The sequence below is a fragment of the Argentina anserina genome, chromosome 6 (assembly GCF_933775445.1).
Source record: "Argentina anserina chromosome 6, drPotAnse1.1, whole genome shotgun sequence".
Classification (NCBI taxonomy): Eukaryota; Viridiplantae; Streptophyta; class Magnoliopsida; order Rosales; family Rosaceae; genus Argentina; species Argentina anserina.
In genome coordinates this window covers 35,797,427-35,817,582 of record NC_065877.1, presented here as the reverse complement: position 1 = coordinate 35,817,582, position 20,156 = coordinate 35,797,427, and the positions used below count along the sequence as shown (strand labels likewise).

The window sequence follows — 20,156 nt, the reverse complement described above, 5'->3', positions numbered from 1 at the left end:
CAAATCCACAACCAAACCATCAATTACATCGATTCATACCTTAATCGAAGCTAAGAACTCTGATTGGCGCAGGAAGAGCTCGGATTCGTCGGTGATGCTTCGACTCCTCGGGAAGAAATCGAGTTGTGGGGTTTTGCCCCTAAGTCGATCGCAGAGGACTCCAAGGGCGAGGATTGGCGTCGTGATGCTCTCCTCCGTGCCCTCGCGTCGTCGAAGCGGTGCTCGCTGGTGGCGATGATGCTTGCGGCCTCGGGTTGGAGCGCGGAGGTTCACGAAATCGCGAGGAGATGCGTCGACCTCGGAGTTTGCAGAGAAGAGCCGTGCGGTGCTCCTGAGCTAGGCGGTGGAGACCACGGCCGAACGGCGATGGAGATCGCCGGCGAGGACAGTGAGGGAGAGAGAGAGCTTAGGGAGGGAGAAAATCGCGAGGGGAGAGAGAAAAAAGGAAAAAGGGAGGCGGGTGAAGGGTTTCCGAAAATGGAAACCCTAATCCCTCTATTTCTCCTTTTATACTATTTTCCAAATCGGAAACTAACTTCCATCGTCAATAACTTTCACCTCCGACGTCCGATTCAAATACGTCACATGTCCACACACTCGTATCGACGAGCTCAACAACTTTCGTGAAGGAAGTTTTCGTAACCGAGTGACGGAATAATTGTCGATATATACGTTGCGGAAACGTAATGTTTTTCTAATTAAACGTTCCGAGAACGTTCCCGTTTCTCGTTTCACAACATCGCAACCGATCACATTCATTCTAATTAAATTTCAAAACTTTATAGAATTCAAATCAAACTAATATTGTTTGAAATTTTAGGATTATTACATAGCCATAAGGAGAATAGGAGATCGATCGATCTCCTTAGCTTATACTCAAGGAGACGCATTTTAATTACACTCATGCATCGAGTTCGGTACTTCTCGATTTGTTTGGTACAAGCATCAAGTCTGAAGCTTGGACTTCGTTAGACTTGGAATATGAGAAGAAGAGGCAGCGAGTAGAATCATTTTGCATTGCATTAGACGTACGTGTACACGTGTGATGTGACAGAAAATAATTGAAGAGAAGTGAACCATACCATATATGTATGTATATTCCTTATTTGGTCAGAGGATTAATCAGAAGAAAAGAATTCCATCAATTTATATCTTTAGCTTTACAAAAGCAAAGCTTCATCGATCTCCTTTTGGCTGGGGATCAGGTTTGACTATGTTCTGAAACCAAGTGCATGGACGAATAACACAGACATGAATATCCGAAATGATCGAGCAGGTTGGTCAACCAATCCATATTCCATGATCATATCTCTATTATATATAATTATATATACATCCCCTCTATGTTATAGTTTATGTCTAACAATATAATGATCACCAATTCCTCGATCATCTGTCGCACGAACGTTGAACTTATGAACCCAAGTCAAATAAAACGTACATTTCTTCTAAGTATCAATCAATTAACCAGCTTTTAACAGTTAATGATTAATTTGATCATCGTCAAAACAGCTCTAGTTTTGCATTGCTCCAATAGAACCCTAAACAATGTGATGCAGCGGGTTTTAATTAATTCAATAACGTTATTATGTCCTCATTCTAGCTCTTAAAACCAGAAAGGATATACTTTAGAGCATGTCGCTCGATCATATATATGCAAGATTCGAGCAGAAAGGGTACGTATACCAGAAAGGGTTTGTTTCAATGGTTTGACATTTGAATTGCAGATGGGAATTGACATGTGTACAGTATTAGAATAACTCTTATAGCTAGGATACAAATAAAACAGAAAATAAAAAGGAGGTGGTGGTTCCATTTGCTCGAACAATAGATATATACCACTTCAAAAGTGTCTGTAACAGCTAGAAAGGTTGAAGAACTCTGGCTCATTTTCTAGTGGTGGAGAGAGAGAGACGTAATTAATTAAGTGCATGATGGTAGTGATGGTCAATGAATTCCATGCAAGCATTACATTGCTATCTGTATGGGCGATCGAGTAGTGGACCAAATCGAATTTTATTTCAAATTCAGAAACTGATGTGCATAGGTCTTTCTTTTTTTTCGATACGGATGTGCATAGGTCTTTGGGGTATCTGCAATTCTGCAAATCACGAATGAAGAATCTAATGGGGGACTCCTTCCTGGTCAAAAGAGAGTCTTTTGCTGACATTCCCCCATCTTCGAAATAGCCAATAACTTCAGCTTGCACTAGCTTAGTACCAAGAACAACAGAACAGAGATAGGAAGGGATAGAGATTGAAAGACGTCACAGTGGCCCTGTACGTGGGAGCTTATATGGATACCTTGTTATGAGTTTCTTCCCCTAGACTTTTCTAAATATCCTAGATGCTTCGTTATGACTTTATAACTCGAATTTTGAATCCTAAATCTCTAAATTCTAAACCCCAAACTAAAGTATGCACGATCGATCGGGGAAGCTAGATTACACACCCAGCTGCTGCACTACTTGTTGGTCGATCGAACCTCTTATCTGCAGCTACGTCAATGAACCACTCGGATCCTTTGCCGAAAGTAAAAAAGATTAACTTCTTATCAGCCCACCAGCTAGCTTTATATCGGAGATAAAAAGTTTCCGCTGATGGACGTCATTTATTTACCAGCATACTTATCTATACGACCTCTCGATCAGTTCTAACAGATCGATGCATTGGGAAAAAGACAAACAGAACCTCGATATATATAAACATATAATGATATAAAGAGATGAAGTATGAAAGGCTTGTATGATCTGTGATTGATTATATATGCACGACCTCACTGCACATATATGATGCTCTTGTATATCAACTTCCTAGACTTGCATGTAAATATTACCGAACGGTTTATAGGCCGGTGAAAACTCCACAGAAAATTATAATATACATCAATATATGTTATACATCATACATCCGACGATCGATATTGTTTTGTAAGTGGAGTCAGAAAAATAATATATGTTGTCAATCGTCGGATATGAGATGTATAGCATACATTGATGTATAGTAGATTAACCCAAACTCCACACCACATGTATAAGGGATAATAATATATGCCTCGGGTTTTTATTTACCAAATTACATTTGAAGCATTTCTAATTAAGTAAAATATTTTCTGCGAACTGTTGCTCCATTCCGGAAAGCTGTACGGTGAATAACCAGAGGGGGAAGTATGGCAGGTAGCAATTCTAGCTGGAAAATATTCTGGTTAGAACATGGGGGGCCCAGACCTAGATTTTAGATTACTACGAATGTTCTTAAATTTTAAGGAAGGTAAATTAAACTAGCTAGAGAAGTGGTACACTTTCAAAGCAAAGCATCGATACTACACTATGTAATCAACCTTTTTACTGATTAAACGTTTAGCACTTACGTACGGAAAATATTCGCTTTAATGCCTATAAATACTTTCAAGGCTTCCACCTCCAGTCCTCACTCCTCAACCCTCACTACTCGATCATAACTTCGCTAGCTTTGCTTTCGAGTAACACAACTGGTACTGTCCGACCATCATGAACTATAGCAGATTTGAATCATCCGAAACTCTGAGGTTTATTTTCTCAATCACTAGCTAGCTCTCTTTTCTTGAGTATACATATGATCAGATCACTACTTATTAATTTGTAGAATATCCATATATATACGTACTAATTAGATTTTACAACTGATTTTTCAGGAACAAGTGTGCTGCATGCTTCAGGCAGTTCAACAAGATCGAGCACCTGGTTGAGCACATGAGAACCTCATACCACTCTTCTCATGAGCCCTCGTGCGGAATCTGCAAGAAGCACTGCAGATCCTTTGAATCTCTCAGGGAACATGTCATAGGTATATAAATTATTCTCTAACTAATGACAAACTTTATAGGTACATAAACACTTGTTATCAAATTGACTGTGACGTACATAAACTACTGTATTAATGATCGACTCATTGATTGTAACTGGTATATATGAGATGAATACTTTCTCTATCAGTCTATTGGCTTTAATTATATATTTTTCATTATTATTATCGTTATTTCTTAAAACTAGGGCCATTGCCAAAACAAGAATGCAAGAACATATTCAGCAGCAGAGGATGCAAGTATTGCTTATCTGTCTTTGATAGCCCTTATACTCTCAGGCTTCACCAGGACAGATGCCGACTCTCCGGTGCCGCTGTACGTGTTAATTAGTCCTCGATCATCTCAATCTCATCAACTTAAGTAGCTTAAGTGTGATGTACAATTTCTTTATTTAGATTGAGTATATGAGACCAAATTGAATTAGTGGCATACATGCAGGGTTTAATTGGTCGGTTTGGTAACTTGGGCATTCGTGACAATCTTGATCATGGTAACTACACAAGAGGCAATAGTGGTCAAACTGTTGCCCTGGCTTGCAAGATGGTTGGTGGGGGAAGTGATGGCTCCCTTGATCTCTGCGCTAGAGTTTGTCTCACTGATGAATATGATAACATCATCTTCCACTCTTATGTAAAGCCACCAATGCCAGTCACAAACTACAGGTATATATATAATATAATCATATGATAACGATCATATGTACTTCTTCTAAAATCTAATACATATGCATGGATGCATGCATGCCAGTATACTTAGCAAGAGAAATAAGCTCGTAACCATCGATACGTATTGAACTATTGATAGTTAACTTTGTGCTACTCAAATAAAATTCAGGTACGAAACAACTGGGATCCGTCCTGAATATTTGAGGGACGCAATGCCGCAGAGGCAAGTGCAAAGGAAGATTCAAGACTTTTTGTGCAACGGGGAACCGATGTGGAAGATTCGACCTAGAGCAGGAAAAGCTAGAATTCTCGTGGGTCATGGTTTGGATCATGACCTCGAATCTCTGCATATTGAATACCCAGCAGTCATGATGAGGTAAGAATTTCAGGTTAAAATTCATTTGAGGTTATCTAAATTAATTAAGTAGGAAAAATAAAATGATATTTCAATGTGTTTTAATTGATATTCCAATTTTATGCGACTATATATAGAGATACTGCAAAATATCCTCCACTGATGAAAACAAGCAAGCTCAGCAACTCACTGAAGTATCTAACACAAGCATATCTCGGGTAATATTGGAGTTTCAATTCCTTAGTTAATTTCTCAATGAACAATGATTATAAATTAACAAACATTTGTGTGCGAGCTAGTACTGACTAGTTAAGTGATCGATAGAACTAATATGTTAATAATACACCATATACATGTAGGTATGACATTCAAAGTGGGATTCAAGACCCTTATGAGGATTGTGTTGCAACAATGAAGCTGTACATGCGAATGAGATCTCAAGCTCACAAGACAGAGGCCTGTCCTGTTGCTACTGATCCACAAAACAGAAATAATTTTGCGTCGTGGCGGCAAAATGAGCTTGAGAGGATGAGCCCTGAACAAATGTTGGACATTTCCAGGTCTGATTTCTACTGCTGGTGCTTGGACTGCCGGGATACCTAGTCCCAGTGCCTTGAATTAAGGGAAGACAATAAATTAAATGAAGGATATGTAACGTTGAGTGATACTGGTACTATATATCTTGTTGTACGTACTTATAATATAGCTAGCTACCTACTTCTTTGAAGATTAACTACGGAATATTTGAAATAACTTCCAAGATTAATCATATATTCTTGGACTATTTGTATGCGTTAATGTATAATGCTTGATTCTACATATAAACGAAGTCCATCGAGTATCATGAGGGAGAAATCATTTCGATTCATAAGTTCATATATACATTGTATGATAACACACATGCATTTATAGCCTAATATTGGATAATCTGAAACGATAATTATATATGGTAATTAATCCAGTAGGAAACAATCGCATTGGAGATAGATTGAAAGACTGCATGTGTGTACGTGCGTGTGTGTTAGCTAGCTTGAGTACATTGCATGTAATAACCCTAAAATTTCAAACAATATTAGTTTGATTTGAATTCTATAAAATTGTGAAATTTAATTAGAATGAATGTGATAGGTTGCGATATTGTGAAACGAGAAACGGAAACGTTCTCGGAACGTTTAATTAGAAAAACGTTACGTTTCCGCAACGTATATATCGACTTTTATTCCGTCGCTCGGTTGCGAAAACTTCCTTCACGAAAGTTGTAGAGCTCGTCGATACGAGTGTGTGGACATGTGACGCATTTGAATCGGACGTCGGAGGTGAAAGTTATTGACGATGGAAGTTAGTTTCCGATTTGGAAAATAGTATAAAAGGAGAAATTGAGGGATTAGGGTTTCCATTTTCGGAAACCCTTCACCCCGCCTCCCTTTTTCCTTTTCTCTCTCTCCCCTCGCGATTTTCTCCCTCCCCAAGCTCTCTCTCTCCCTCACTGTCCTCGCCGGCGATCTCCATCGCCGTTCGGCCGTGGTCTCCACCGCCTAGCACAGGAGCACCGCACGGCTCTTCTCTGCAAACCCCGAGGTCGACGCATCTCCTCGCGATGTCGTGAACCTCCGCGCTCCAACCTGAGGCTGCAAGCATCATCGCCACCAGCGAGCACCGCTTCGACGACGCGAGGGCACGGAGGAGAGCATCACGACGCCAATCCTCGCCCTTGGAGTCCTCTGCGATCGACTTAGGGGCAAAACCCCACAACTCGATTTCTTCCCGAGGAGTCGAAGCATCACCGACGAATCCGAGCTCTTCCTGCGCCAATCGGAGTTCTTAGCTTCGATTAAGGTATGAATCGATGTAATTGATGGTTTGGTTGTGGATTTGTGATTTTTGTTGGTTGATTTGGTGGAGATCGGGGGAGAGGAGGAAGGAGAGGGTACCGCCGCCTTAGGCGGCGCGTGTGGGTACGTGGAGTGACCTAGGGGCGGCGTGAGGCCGTGGAGGAGAAGAGGGAAGAGAAAGGAAGAGAAATGGGCGGCGGTGGCGTGACACGCGCCGTTGGTGGCGTCGGCGAGTAAGCCCCACGCGCAGCCTGCCGGCGGGTGGCGCGTGTGCCCCACGCGCCGCCACGTGCGGCGGTGTGAACAGTAATGCCGGAAGGGTTTTTTTGTAATTTACTGATGTACGGTAAATGTAAATGTAAATTTTATTTACGTACGGTAAATGTAAATTTTATTTACGTACGGTAAATGTAAAATTTATTTACGTACGGTAAATGTAAATATAAATTACTTTTAGTAAAAGTAAAAAGTAATTTTGAAAGGGTAATTCAGTAACTTTTATTTACTGAAACAGTATGTACATTTGAATAGTAATTATACGTACAGAAATACGTAAACAGTATGTACTCGTACAACGATACGTATTGGTTATGTATTTGTACATTAATACGTGAATAGTACTGTGAATAGTAACAGTGAACAGTAACACTGAAAAGTGATGGTGAACAATAAATTCGTAAAACCGAAAATTGCTGAACAGTAACCGGTTATTACTGTTTCGGCATTTAAAGGTTTACGAAACGGTTCTAAATTCTTTTCTTATCTTTTCAAGGTGATCTATAAAGCAAGGAAAGGAATTATCTTAGGAAATTGTGGAATTACGCTCGACTCGATAAGGTGAGTAAAATCTCACATAATTACGAATCTACCCTTGCGGTGATTCTAAGATATTTGCAAGAGTTTTTAATATTGAAATACGACATGTATACAATATAGTGGATTCTATATATATTGTATAAATGGTAATAAGTACATATATATATATATAATTTGCTATATTATATACTGTTATGAATTCATCTGGATTTGGTTAATTCGATGACAAGCATGTGAGCTTAATATGGAGTTTGTTTAACGTTTTGTCTTCGGACATGTTTATAAATTATGACATGTATAAGATATAATGGATTATATATATATCGTATAAATGGTAAATAAATACATATATATATATATATAGTCTGCTATATAATATACTATTATGATTGTATTGTGATGATGTCATTTTGATGACAAGATATATCAAGAATGTGATTTTGATTTGTACAATATGATGTGAGATTATTGTACGTGATTTTAACATTGAGATTGTTAAAATGTTGATTTGTCTTCGGACGTGATTTGGTACAATATGATGTGAGATTATTGTACGTGTTTGGCAAGTCGGAACCTAGCCTTTGGCCGGGCGAAAGTTACGATACAGTTAGAGCTCTAGTCTGTCTGCCTTAGTACTGCATGTGAGGTAACGGGTGGTTATCTGCTCATGGGTACTCAGATTGTTTTGGATGTTGGGTAGCGGGTGGCTATCCAATATCGGCGGTGTATTACGAGAGGGGTAACAGATGTGTACCAGCGTTCTTAGTACCCGTATTATAAATGCATTTGGGTAACCAGAAGGGTTACTTAATTTCTCATGAGAGCTTCTTTTCATATTTCTTTGGGACAACCAGATGGGCCGTCCATTGACTCATGAGTGCATTTATATTTGTTTGATTTGTGGATTTTCGTATATATATTAATATGCGAGTTTTATTTTCATTTTACTCATACGAGCTGTAAAGCTTACCGGGTTTGTGTTTACAATCCCGGTGCACCAATTCGATGGTGTAGTGGATAACTCCGCAGGTGTGGATTAGCGAGAATTGACGGACCGCTCAGAAGACTTGAAGTTATTTATCTCCAGCTTGTGTGAGGATTTGGTGTGACTATCTTGTGAGGTTGTTGTGAGGATTATACATTTCCAATTGTTATAATGTTGAATTATAAGTTTGGGTTGTAATAATCGGTTTGACTGAGTTGTATTGAGAACTCAGTGATGATCCGCTGTGCACGTTAAATGATTTCGATTTCATTGAGATTATTTTGGTGTTCTAACGACTTTGAAATTTTGAGTTTTTAGGCTCGAAATTTTAGGGTCGTTACAGTTGGTATCAGAGCCTAAGTGCATATTTGGCGATTATCTATACCATCCGGGAGCGATGATCCGACTGCAGGCGGGCACCCATCACATGCTCCTTGGTATTGATATGTTGTCGGGTACGCGAGAGTGTTAGGAGCCATACCTTATGGTTTGGTCCTGTAGAGAGTATTGTGACGATACTCCGATGATTCACCTTCTTATGAAATTTCATGATTGATACTGGTTGGATCTATTTTGTCGAATTCGAGACTTCACATGTATGACTGAGTGTTAATTATTGAATGGTGATGAATTTGGAAAATTTGCCGTGGACAGGGTCGAGGACGGACGAGAGGTCGAGGCCGAGTTAGGGCTGCAGGCCGAGTCCACAATGTGGAGAACCTTCATGAGGAGGCTGCTCCACTGGAAAGACAAGTTGATCTTGTTGCTATCGTTTGACACGATAGTCGTGTGTTGAGGTTGATCAAGGACATGAGTGAGCTGCTAGTGCTGTCATTTCATGACGCTTGGATCATATGGTAGCGGACCATTGGATCGAGTGTATTGGGACTTACTTGGTAATGATTGAGTACTCTGAGTTAGAGAAGAGGATGATAGCCACATTCATTTATTGATAATTGGCAGTGGAGGGGTTAGGATTGATTCCTACGCCTATGGGAAACTCTTTATGTGTCACTTCACTTTTGGAGTGTTCCTCGAAATTGGAGACAATGAAAGGCTTGTCCTATTGTGATTGGAAGTAGAGAGTTCTCTGCTTATTTGATAGTGATTCCGGACCACACTATGATGTGATCTGAGGAATAGATTGGTTGAGGCCGCAGTACGCGATGATTGATTGTTTTGACATGGTGGATTCTTTCATAGACCCAGGAAACCAGAGTTTCGTATCTTTGCCTCGAGTCGGATAACGCCATGAGAGCTTGAGTCTTGGCAATGGGGAGTCTGTGGATCTGGAAATAGCTATCACAGACCTTATTGTGATATCCGAGTATAGTGAGACGTTGCGTAAAATACTGAGTTTACCTTCGGGAGAGTTGTCGATACTTTATTGATGGTGTAACTGTTATAGCACCTATATCGTAGGCGCCTGATGGGATTGGGACATAACGAGTTTAAGGAATCGAAAGTGCATATATTTGGTCTATCAGACCTAGGGTTCATCAGACCTGGTGTCTCACCTTGAATTGTGCCGGTGTTATTCGTGAATGAGAGAGTGGTCTCATGCGGTTGTGTGTGGATTACAGGGGAATGATTAAGGTGACCATCAAGACTATGTATCATTTACCTAGGATTGAGGACTTGTGTGATACGTTCTTAAGGTGGTGATTCGATTATTGAATTGAGATTCACATTTTGTCGACGTGACATTCCGAACTTGTTTTGGTTCGGTTATAGACAATTGATGTTACGCATTGTTCTTGGCTGAGCAAGAAATATAAGGTGATGGAGAAATCTCAATGTGGCGATATGAATTAATTATTTGCTAGATGAGCATTTAAATGAGAACGCTGATCTTTCAGGATTTAATTATTTTGATGTTGGGGATTGGAACTTCACAATGCCACGGGTCCACATGAGACGCAATGGCGGTGAAGTAACTCTATTGAAGATAAGGTATGAGATGACCTTAGCTTAGTGGTGTTCTAACGAATTTGTCGTGACAATCACCTTCCAACTGGTAAAGAATTGGTTGAGGACCAAATTTCCTTTTCGGGTGCAAGTGGTGTTAGTGTTGGAGACTTAGAGGTTCTTTTCCCTCTATGCATCATATTTTTTTGTTATTGTTGGATAAGGCGAAGTTGACTGCAAGGTCAACAAGGGATAAATTTTACGATAAGAGTAATCAATTATATTGCTGCTTGCAGAGAAGTTATTTTGGCCGAATGCATTGGCCATGAGAGTTCTTAATGAAAGAAAAGAAACAACGGTTTAGAGTGGTAGCGTAGTAATCATTTTGGGTTAATTTGAAGAGACAGTGGACCCAATATTTCCCTTCTGTTGTTGAATTGATTTCAGAACTTAGTAGTACTACAACGGTGGGGGAAACCAATAATTTAGGTGATGCCACATGGGCGTTGAGTGAGGTTGTATGTTATGCATTGAGGCATGTATGAACCAGGGGGTAAAGAATATCTCAGTTGTGGTCTTGTTGGATTTTGCGCTGTAAATTCACTTAATTTTCATGTCCCACCGTTGGGGGATAAAATACATCATTTGTCTGACTTGTAAATTGTGGCACACCACTCATGGAAGCAAGAAGTTGTAATTAATTTTTGACGGTAAGTTTTGGTGAGTGTGATGGGATGCGTGATGCGTCACTCTTGTGGTGGCGGTAGAGGTTCTCTACTGCCTTGTGCGTATATTAGTCGATTCTCTGGTGAAATTTTTTAGAGTAATTCTAAATCCAAAGTGGTATTCTGTGGTGGTTGTGAACTCAATGAGTTAAGATTTCTTTATCGTGTTGCCGATACAAATATGGTACTTGAGTGGGTATCATGCACGACAACTTTTTATGGTTATAATGAGATGATCATGAAAGGAGATTTTTTTTTGTTGATAGGAAGGAATGGTGGGTTCGTTATTCTAGCAATGCATTGTGGTGAAGTGATGAAGGTATTGTCGTGATAAAACACGTTTAGGCTCGAAATTTTAGGGTCGTTACATTGCATGCACGCTAATTAAAGAGAGGAGTTTCTTATTAGTCTACATTAGTAATTACTCTCACTCTTACTTAGTCTACATTAAAATTCAAATGATGTTCTCTTTAGAGGCTGTACGTAATTAACAAAATATTGCATAAACGGAAAGGAAATGAGGAAAAAAAAACAAAAGACATATTAAGAGTTGTGGCAAGTCTTGGAACTCACTAGTTAACTTGTTCCAACTCCCCGCTTGCTACATCAATGTTATTTTGAATTCATCACACACTGCATACTTATGTTCTATATTGGATTATGAGTTAATTTAATTTAGAGAGCCAAAAACTATTCTATAAGTGATTTAACTAGTGATCTAGTCGTTTCTTTTCCTTTCTCCGGGACAATTCTATTCACTACCTTATACTTCTAAGTTTCAACAGTTCAGTATCTCAGCTTCTGATTATATTAGAAAATTATTCAATACGTACGTACGTACTCTAGATATTAAACTCATTTATAGATTTTGTTCCGTAAACTTTTGGTGTTAATTGAGCCGAATTGAAAGTCCATTGCCACATAGCGAGTTAACACCAAACTCACAAAGCACTATATATTGACGAGATTCAGAGCGTTTGGATTTTCTGGTCAAATTATAAGGAATAAAATATTAATCACTCTTTAAATTATCACAAATTCGACAGTATTTTATCTTTAAACTAGTTGAGGAAATGATGAGTAATATTTTTTTTTTCTGATAAACTAGGGAATGAGCAAATTTTAGTCCGTTTGATTAGCTTCTAGTTCTCAATCTATCTATATCGAGGATGGCGGACAATTAGGCATTTGAGATGCTTAAATATAACTGAAGTTACACATGCAAGTTCTCTGCTTAAATACAACTGAACTTACACATGCAGGTTTTCTTCGATCGAACCTTGTCGACTGGCACCTTTCATTTCTGGGTCGTATGCTAATAACTTCGAAACACCTGCAAATGCTTTCTATTTCTATCAGGTCTATTTAAGCTCATTTCGACTGTAGTGTCCACCACACGCCATGTGATTTCCACATGCTATCTATTCGACTATAGAGACTGAACCACTTGTAGTGTTTTCACTTTTCATAAAAGAAATTAACTAATTCTGACGGTATTTATATCACCACATTCGATTTTTGACATTCATTTCCTATTGTTTGATTAATTGATATCAATTTAGCTGCGTCAGAGTACCAAAATGGTCTTCAGAACTGTGTTCAACTTCATCTTTTTCGCCATTCTAGTAGTTACTACACGGGTAATAGCTCGATTCTCGATCATACGTACATTAGTTATTTTCATGTGTGCACAATTGAATTTCACAGCAGATTCAGTAATATTATGATGGCCTCCTCGTCTTTATAGATCGTTTCAGGTGATGAGTTTGAAAACAGAGAGGCTAGAAAACTCAAGGTACAGTTATATATGTAAGGTTTTATGTAATTTAAATTAGGGCTGGTGATACTACAAGAGATCTAAGATTTGTTTGTGATTGCAGACACCAACTCCCGCCGACTTATACAGTCCGCCACTTCCAGTAGACATGGTTAGCTGCAACGACATTACTATCTATATATAAGGCCTGTAGAAGTTTTGCTAATGCAATTGTATTATTATTGTTGTTTTTAAGTTCTTGTTATTCTGTTTCTCTGTAGGTTTACGGTAACCAGAAACAGTTGGGGAATATTTTTGGAAAGCTCTTACGAGCAGCCGCCGGACATGCAGCCAACGAAGCAGCCGAAGAGACGGGCAAAAAAGCAGCGGTAGGAAAATCCGTAGTATCAAAATTTCTTTATCATAATATCCGCTAAACTATTTTACGGTCCGACAGAAAATAACAATGCTCTATTGTGACCTCTAGTTAGTTTTTTCTTAACGAACTCTCACTACCGGTCTCTAGCATTTGAGTTGGTGTATGCAAAAGCTGAATTCAATTTTGGTGATACAATTCTAAAAGGTAATTAACACGTTATACCACTTTCCTCTTTCAGAAAAGTGGACTCGAGGCATTATTCGGCGGCGGTAGTGATGACGATAACAATCCATAACTGAGTATCGCCTAAATCTAGTCCCCCCGTATGAATCAAATAATATGATTGAGAATAAATAAGTCATTGTATATCATTGATGTATACGTCACGTAATGCTTGCTTGTTTTGTCTTTTAATCAATATATAAAGATGTTACATGATAAATTTTGGGAGTGTCAATCCCATCCTGTACTAAGAAAAAATGCAAATTAACAGTAGCTTGACATTTGTTTTCTATAAGTAACTTCAGCATCTGATAGATTAAGCATTTGGTAATTGACTTCATGATATTCTGGGAAGATCATAAAAAATACAAGTCGATCACGAAGCAAAAGATACACATGACAATTTGTTGAGCACTCAATCCACTCATTATTAACTTATCTTCAAAATTAAAATATATACTGTTGCACACATACAATGAAGGAAATGAACTATACACAGTCTCGACCGCATGGGATGTGGGAGACGCAGCTTATTTAGAATCATTAATATATATCATCTACGTACACAACATGTACGTACTCTCAAGTCTCAACCTCATGGGATGGGATACACAACAACCTTTCCTGTAGCTCTGGAACTCTCCAGGTGACCAAATGCTTCAACAACTTTAGAAAAGGGATAGGGACCTGTGGGATCAAGCACTGGCTTCACCTTCCCACTCTCTAAGTAAGTCTCCAGTTTCTCCAAGGTAGACCCTTTAGAAGTAAGCACAAAAAAGATAGCCGGTGGCGTTACTGGACGTAGACCTACTATTGTTACTACCTTCCCGCCTTCTTTCACAGCCTTCACTGCCTTGTCAGTCTCGCCTGTTTTTGTTTTGCAAGTTTCCAAGTACAATATATAACATCAGTCACTGAAGTCTTGCAACCACATACATGCAAATGTTTGATCAATCTTGCTTATATCAACGTTAGATCATGCATGCATGATTAATCTGAACTCTCTCCATCATCACTTACACGTTCTATTTAGGTTCCCATTGATAAACGAAAGATCAGCACACAAAAGTTAAATCTCATGCGGATAATTAACAATGGAGCAGAGAGTTGTTCTTACCAACTGCATCATAAACAACATCAAATTTCTCTGGCAGGTCTTCGATGTTCGCCTTGGTGTAATCGATAGCCAAATCAGCACCCAAGCTTCTTAACAGATCCAGTTTCTTAGTGCTTGCAGTAGCTGCCACTTTGGAAGCACCAAAAACATGCTTCGCTAGCTGCATCACATAAAAGTATACATCATGATTATCAAATGGTGATTGTTTGAAGCCAAAATTAGCATTGCATTTTGAATTGTAACACTGTAGGAGCATCCATGGATCGATTTACCTGAATAATATGTGTTCCAACACCCCCAGCGCCTCCCAAAACAAGGACGGATTTACCAGCGGTAAGTTCAGCTCTTTCAAGCCCCTCATAGGCAGTTTCAATGGCTAAGGGAAGGCTAGCAGCTTCGATAAAGCTCAGGTTTTTGGGTTTGTGAGCCAATACTCTTTCTTCTGCAGCAGTGTACTCTGCCAAAGACCCAATCCTTTTTGGGTTCACCAGTGCTGTCTCATTTAGATCCCCATATACTTCATCTCCCACCTTAAACTTCGTTACTTGTCTTCCTACCTTTACTACCACTCCAGCTACATCATACCCTGGAACTGTCTGCAAATTGGAGACCATATTAGACCAAATACATTACCATACTAAATAAATAATAGATGTCAGAACATGTCGAAGGTGACAGAAGTTCCTTGAAAAAACGAGGCATATGGTTCTTTTTCACATTCTGACAATGTGACGTCGTTGTTTATTAATTAAACACCGGAGTATATAACAATTAACTTCATGGGTGATTATTCTTCCTAAAAAACTTCATCGATAATAATGATGTTGGTGTGAATCACGGCATGTGAGTGAATTACGGAGGGAATTGAGGGATGATTATTGTTAAAAGTATATGCTTTTTGATTATATATAGGATATCAATATGTATATATCGATTAAGGAAGTGTAATATACTTTTTCTTTTGGTATCAGAGCACTGCTCTGTTTTTCTGGGTTTGTTTTTGCAGTTTTTTCGGTTCGAGCTCGTCCGTCGAACTTGCTGCCACCCGCCCTGGAACTCGTCGGCGACGTCAGCAAGCCACAAGCCTTGCGGTTCGGCGACGTCAGTAAGTCGGTTGCACCGCTGCAAGCATATTCACTCGGTATATCCGACTCGTCCCCGGGCCACGCTCCCCGCTCGTCCCTGCTCCTTCCCGGTCTTCCCCGCCGTGCTCCTCCTCGCGGGACTGCTCTGATCTCCTCGATCTTGCGCCGGTGACATCTCGCTCCACCCGAGCTCTCCTTTCGTTTCCACCGCTGCAAGCGTTCCACCAGCGAGATCTTTATCCTCCACCAGAGCCGCCGCGTCGAGCTCTCCTTCTCTCTACCAACGCTGCCGCATCAAGCCGCTGCATTCGCCGGTGAAATCACCGCTGCCGAGCTCCGGATTTGGATCCGACCCGTCCGGCCCGGCCCAAATTAGACCTGGCCCAAATCTGAACCAACCTGGTTCTGACCCGACCCGATCCAGATGAACCGGACCCGACCCGGCCCATAATTGGTATTCTTGATTATCATTGTAGGTTCACCGATAGTGCACGTGCACCTAAGACAAGTTTATATCAGTTTTTTGGTAATTCCGCTGTATAATTCTTGATTTTTTCAAATTCCTTTTCAATGGGTTCTGGAGACGAAGCTGATGTTCCAAAATTTGAATTATCTGTCAAGAGTTCTGACAGTGGGTCATTTGGGGGAACTAAACTCAATGCGACCAATTTCCGTAAATGGAAGCGACTTATGACGGCTTATCTTCGAGGCATGCACAAGATGGGGCATGTAACCGGAGTAACTACAGCTCCTAGTGCAGATGATATTATTGCCTACACTAAGTGGGACGACGATGATGGCCTTGTGATATCTGTCTTGTGGAAAGATATGAATGAAGAAATAATTGATCTGGTGGAGGCATGTGACACTGCGCATGCAATATGGCTGACACTTGAAGGCTTATATACTAATGACTCTGATTTCATACAAGTTCATGAGTTAATGTGCACCGCTTTGGCGATGCAACAAGATGGGCAACCGGTGGCGCAATATTTCACCAAACTAAAAAAAATTTTGGCTGAGATTGATGTGAAACGTCCTTGCATGATTAAACATCATGAGGATATTGTTTGGTACCAGCGTGAGAAGGAGCTTGAGCGAGTTCACCATTTCCTGAAAGGTCTTGACGCTAAGCATAACAGTGCCAAAGGGGAATTGCTCAGACATATCGAATCCCCTAGCCTACTTACTGTTTTTACATATATCCGTAAAGATGAATCTCATCAGGAGAGTCTTCATCAGACACACGCTGAAGTTTCCAGCCTTACTATTTGTGCCAGATCTTCAGTGCCACCCCTTTAGCAGACCACTTCAGCTCCACTTCATCAGCGCGAACCACCACCATGCTTCGGGAGTCAGCCATCCGTGCTCTTATTGTTATGATACTAACCATGCTCGAGCGATCTGTTGGAAGTTGTATCCACACCTTCGGCCTAAGCGGCCTAATTATTGTCCCAAGGCGAAATCATCTATTCACTTCGTCCAGGAACCCGATATCTATGGTGTGGTTGGATAAGATCATCATACCGCAGGCGAAGCAATACATACCGCATCCGTAGCTGTTCGTGGCAAAATTGGTATGGCTTTAAATATTTCTAAGTTTGTTGGTTTTGATACATAGATTATTGATTTGGGTGCGTCTGATCATATGACTTTTGACAAATCTTATTTTACCGTATTGTCTCCTCCACCAGTACCCTATGTTACTAATGTTAATGGTGAGACATTTCTCGTATTAGGGAAATGGTCAGTTCGTATTACTCCCACAATAGAGCTTCACAATGTGCTCTATATACCTATTTTATCTCATCATTTGATATATGTTCCCCAATTGAACGATGACGCTAAGTGTTCTGTGACATTTTTTCCTATGTATGTGATATTTCAAGATCTTCTCACCGGGGAGTTAATTGGTCGGGGGTATCTGAGGGGCCGGTTGTTTCATCTGGATCAGACATATGCGGTGGAGAAACCAGGAGCACAGTCTCAGATCGCTTTAATCTCCACTTCTGACAAGTTAAGTGAAGTTTGGTTATGGCATCGTCGCTTAGGGCATTCATCTTTTAGTGTTATGAAAAAATCTATGCCTATTTTGTTCATTAGTGTGGATGAGTCACTTTTACGTTGTGAGACATGTGTTTTGGGCAAGGGTCATCGATCTACTTATTCCCTAGTACTTCTAATAAACATATTCTTCCTTTCAAATTAATTCATTCTGATGTTTGGGGACCCTCCAAAGAGTCTATTGTGTCAGGATACGGTATTATGTGTCATTTATTGATGATTGCACCTATCTTTCATGGATTGTTCTCCTCAAAACTAAAAATGAGGTTTTTCCCGCTTTTCAAGCCTTCTATACCACTGTCCAAACACAATATAATGTCACAGTTAGAGTTCTTCGTTCTGATAATTGGGGGGGGAATATGTGAATCATGTCTTTCAGGAGTTCCTTAACACACACGGAATTGTTCATCAAACAACATGTCCTTATACACCTGAGCAGAATTGAGTTTCTATAAGGAAAAATCGTCACTTACTTGACATGGCTCGGTGTATTTTTTTTAGTGCCCATATGCCCAAATACCTTTGGGGTGATGTTGTCATAACTTCCGCCCACCTCATTAATCGTATTCCCTCTCGTGTCCTTCAGGGAAAAGTTCCATATGAGGTGCTTGCATCTCATGTCTCCTTACCCTCTTTTCATAATCTTCATGCCCGTGTTTTTGGTTGTGTTGCTTTTGTCCATTTTCCAAAATACCAGAGATCTAAGCTGGATGTCCGGGCCGTTAAATGTGTGTTTGTTGGGTATGGCGGACATCAGAAAGGGTACTGGTGCTATCATCCGCCTACCGGGAAGTACTATGTCACTATGGATGTTACTTTCTTTGAGGACATGAGTTATTTTCCCTCTTCCGATACTACTCTTCAGGGGGAAAATTCATATTTTGAAGAGTTGTATCATGGAGAGGGGGAGACAAGTAAGCCAAAAGATATGGTGACAGGATCAATTGAGATTACCAATGTGTCCGCTATACATGCACCACCGGGTGATTCCGGTATAGTCACTCCAGAGATTCAAGTACCAGAAGATGACAACACAACTGCCCCTCATGTCTCCCGTACTACTGTTTATACACCTGACAAATGCTCTCCTGGTACGGAAGATCACTCATCTGAGGTTAGTCATTCTATTGGGACTAAGACTAGTGAGGCTAATAGTATACAATATGTCTTGCCAAATAGGTCTACTCGGGGTCAGCCAACAAAAAAATATGAACCTACCCTTCATGCTAAAACTAAGTATCATGTGGCAAATTTTATGTCTACCAAAAGATTGTCTAAGTCATATGAATCATTTGTAAATCAAATATCTACTGTATCAATACCTAAATATACTATGCAGCTGTACTGTGACAACAAGGCAGCTATTGATTTTTTTCCTGAATCATGTGCAACATGATCGTACAAAACATGTGGAAGTTGATCGGTACTTTATAAATGAGAAACTAGACGCAAAAATCATTAGTTTTCTTTTTGTTCATACAGAAGAGTAACTTGTCGATATGCTCACAAAAGGAATGTCTAAAAATGTCTTTTATGATTCACTTAGCAAGTTGGGCATGTTGATATGTATGCACTAACTTAAGGAGAGTGTTGGCGTGAATCACGAAGGAAATTGAGGGATGATTGTTGTTAAAAGTGTATGTTTTTTGATTATATATAGAATATCAATATGTATAGATCCATTAAGGAAGTGTAATGTACTTTTCCTGTAATGATCGATATATGATTGGCCCAAAGAAAAGAGAGAAATGATCATCGTTTAGTTCTACATAGAAAGATCAAACAGCACCAAACAACATTTTCAGACTGCCTGAATGAGAAAGATACCATCGATCTTTGGATAGAATTCACAAAGGTCTGATACTCTGATAGGCATTTCAGGACAATAAAAGAGGTGAATTAAAGAGGGTGACTCACAGGTAGAGGAGAGTCGGTGTCCTTGAAGTAACCAAGAGCCCTTCCGAAATCAACTGGGTTTAAAGAAGCAGCAACCACCTTGATCAGCACCTGGTCCTCTTTTATTTCTGGAACAGCCACACTCTGATCAAACTTCAGAACATCAGAAGTTTTTCCATACTGTGAATAGATCCAAGCCCCATTTACAGAGGGTATGGATTCACTTGGAGCTGCAGCCATTGATATGATGTTGTAATGCAAAAAGGAAAGTTGCAGGGGCAGAGGTTGATGAGAAGTGAATGCACTTGGTTGTATTTATAAAGTGGTGGTTGAGAGAACTCGATCTGTAAGCTGCCAACTTATTAATGAAGGTAACTTAGGCTAGCCTCCAGAGTCCAGATGGTTCAGCGTTCAAAGGAAAACAAAAATTGTTGTGTGCTTGTATGAACGTACGTACGTAAGCAGTGACAATGGAAGCTTTGCCTATTTATGACAACCTTGGAATGCC

At 39.9% G+C, this 20,156-nt stretch overlaps 2 protein-coding genes across 3 annotated transcripts; one reads left to right on the top strand and one right to left on the bottom strand.

Annotated features, from left to right (window-relative positions):
- Window positions 1-3,448: 3,448 nt before the first annotated feature.
- On the top strand, window positions 3,449-5,592 carry LOC126799961 (uncharacterized). 2 transcript variants are annotated; one of them, XM_050527222.1, is made up of 7 exons: window positions 3,449-3,546; window positions 3,673-3,824; window positions 4,031-4,158; window positions 4,282-4,505; window positions 4,678-4,884; window positions 5,001-5,081; window positions 5,223-5,592. In XM_050527222.1, exons 1-7 carry the CDS (start codon window positions 3,509-3,511, stop codon window positions 5,464-5,466), a joined length of 1,074 nt encoding a protein of 357 aa, XP_050383179.1. In that variant the 5' UTR covers window positions 3,449-3,508; the 3' UTR covers window positions 5,467-5,592. The 2 variants fall into 2 exon arrangements, with proteins under 2 accessions (XP_050383179.1, XP_050383180.1); XM_050527223.1 differs by lacking the exon at window positions 5,001-5,081.
- Window positions 5,593-13,879: 8,287 nt separating this feature from the next.
- LOC126799278 (2-methylene-furan-3-one reductase) lies at window positions 13,880-20,139 on the bottom strand. Its single transcript, XM_050526443.1, has 4 exons — window positions 19,670-20,139; window positions 14,876-15,199; window positions 14,604-14,763; window positions 13,880-14,353 (listed from the first exon to the last, which is right to left on the bottom strand). The coding sequence occupies exons 1-4, from the start codon at window positions 19,886-19,888 to the stop codon at window positions 14,082-14,084; spliced, it is 975 nt and encodes a 324-aa protein (XP_050382400.1). The 5' UTR covers window positions 19,889-20,139; the 3' UTR covers window positions 13,880-14,081.
- Window positions 20,140-20,156: the final 17 nt, after the last annotated feature.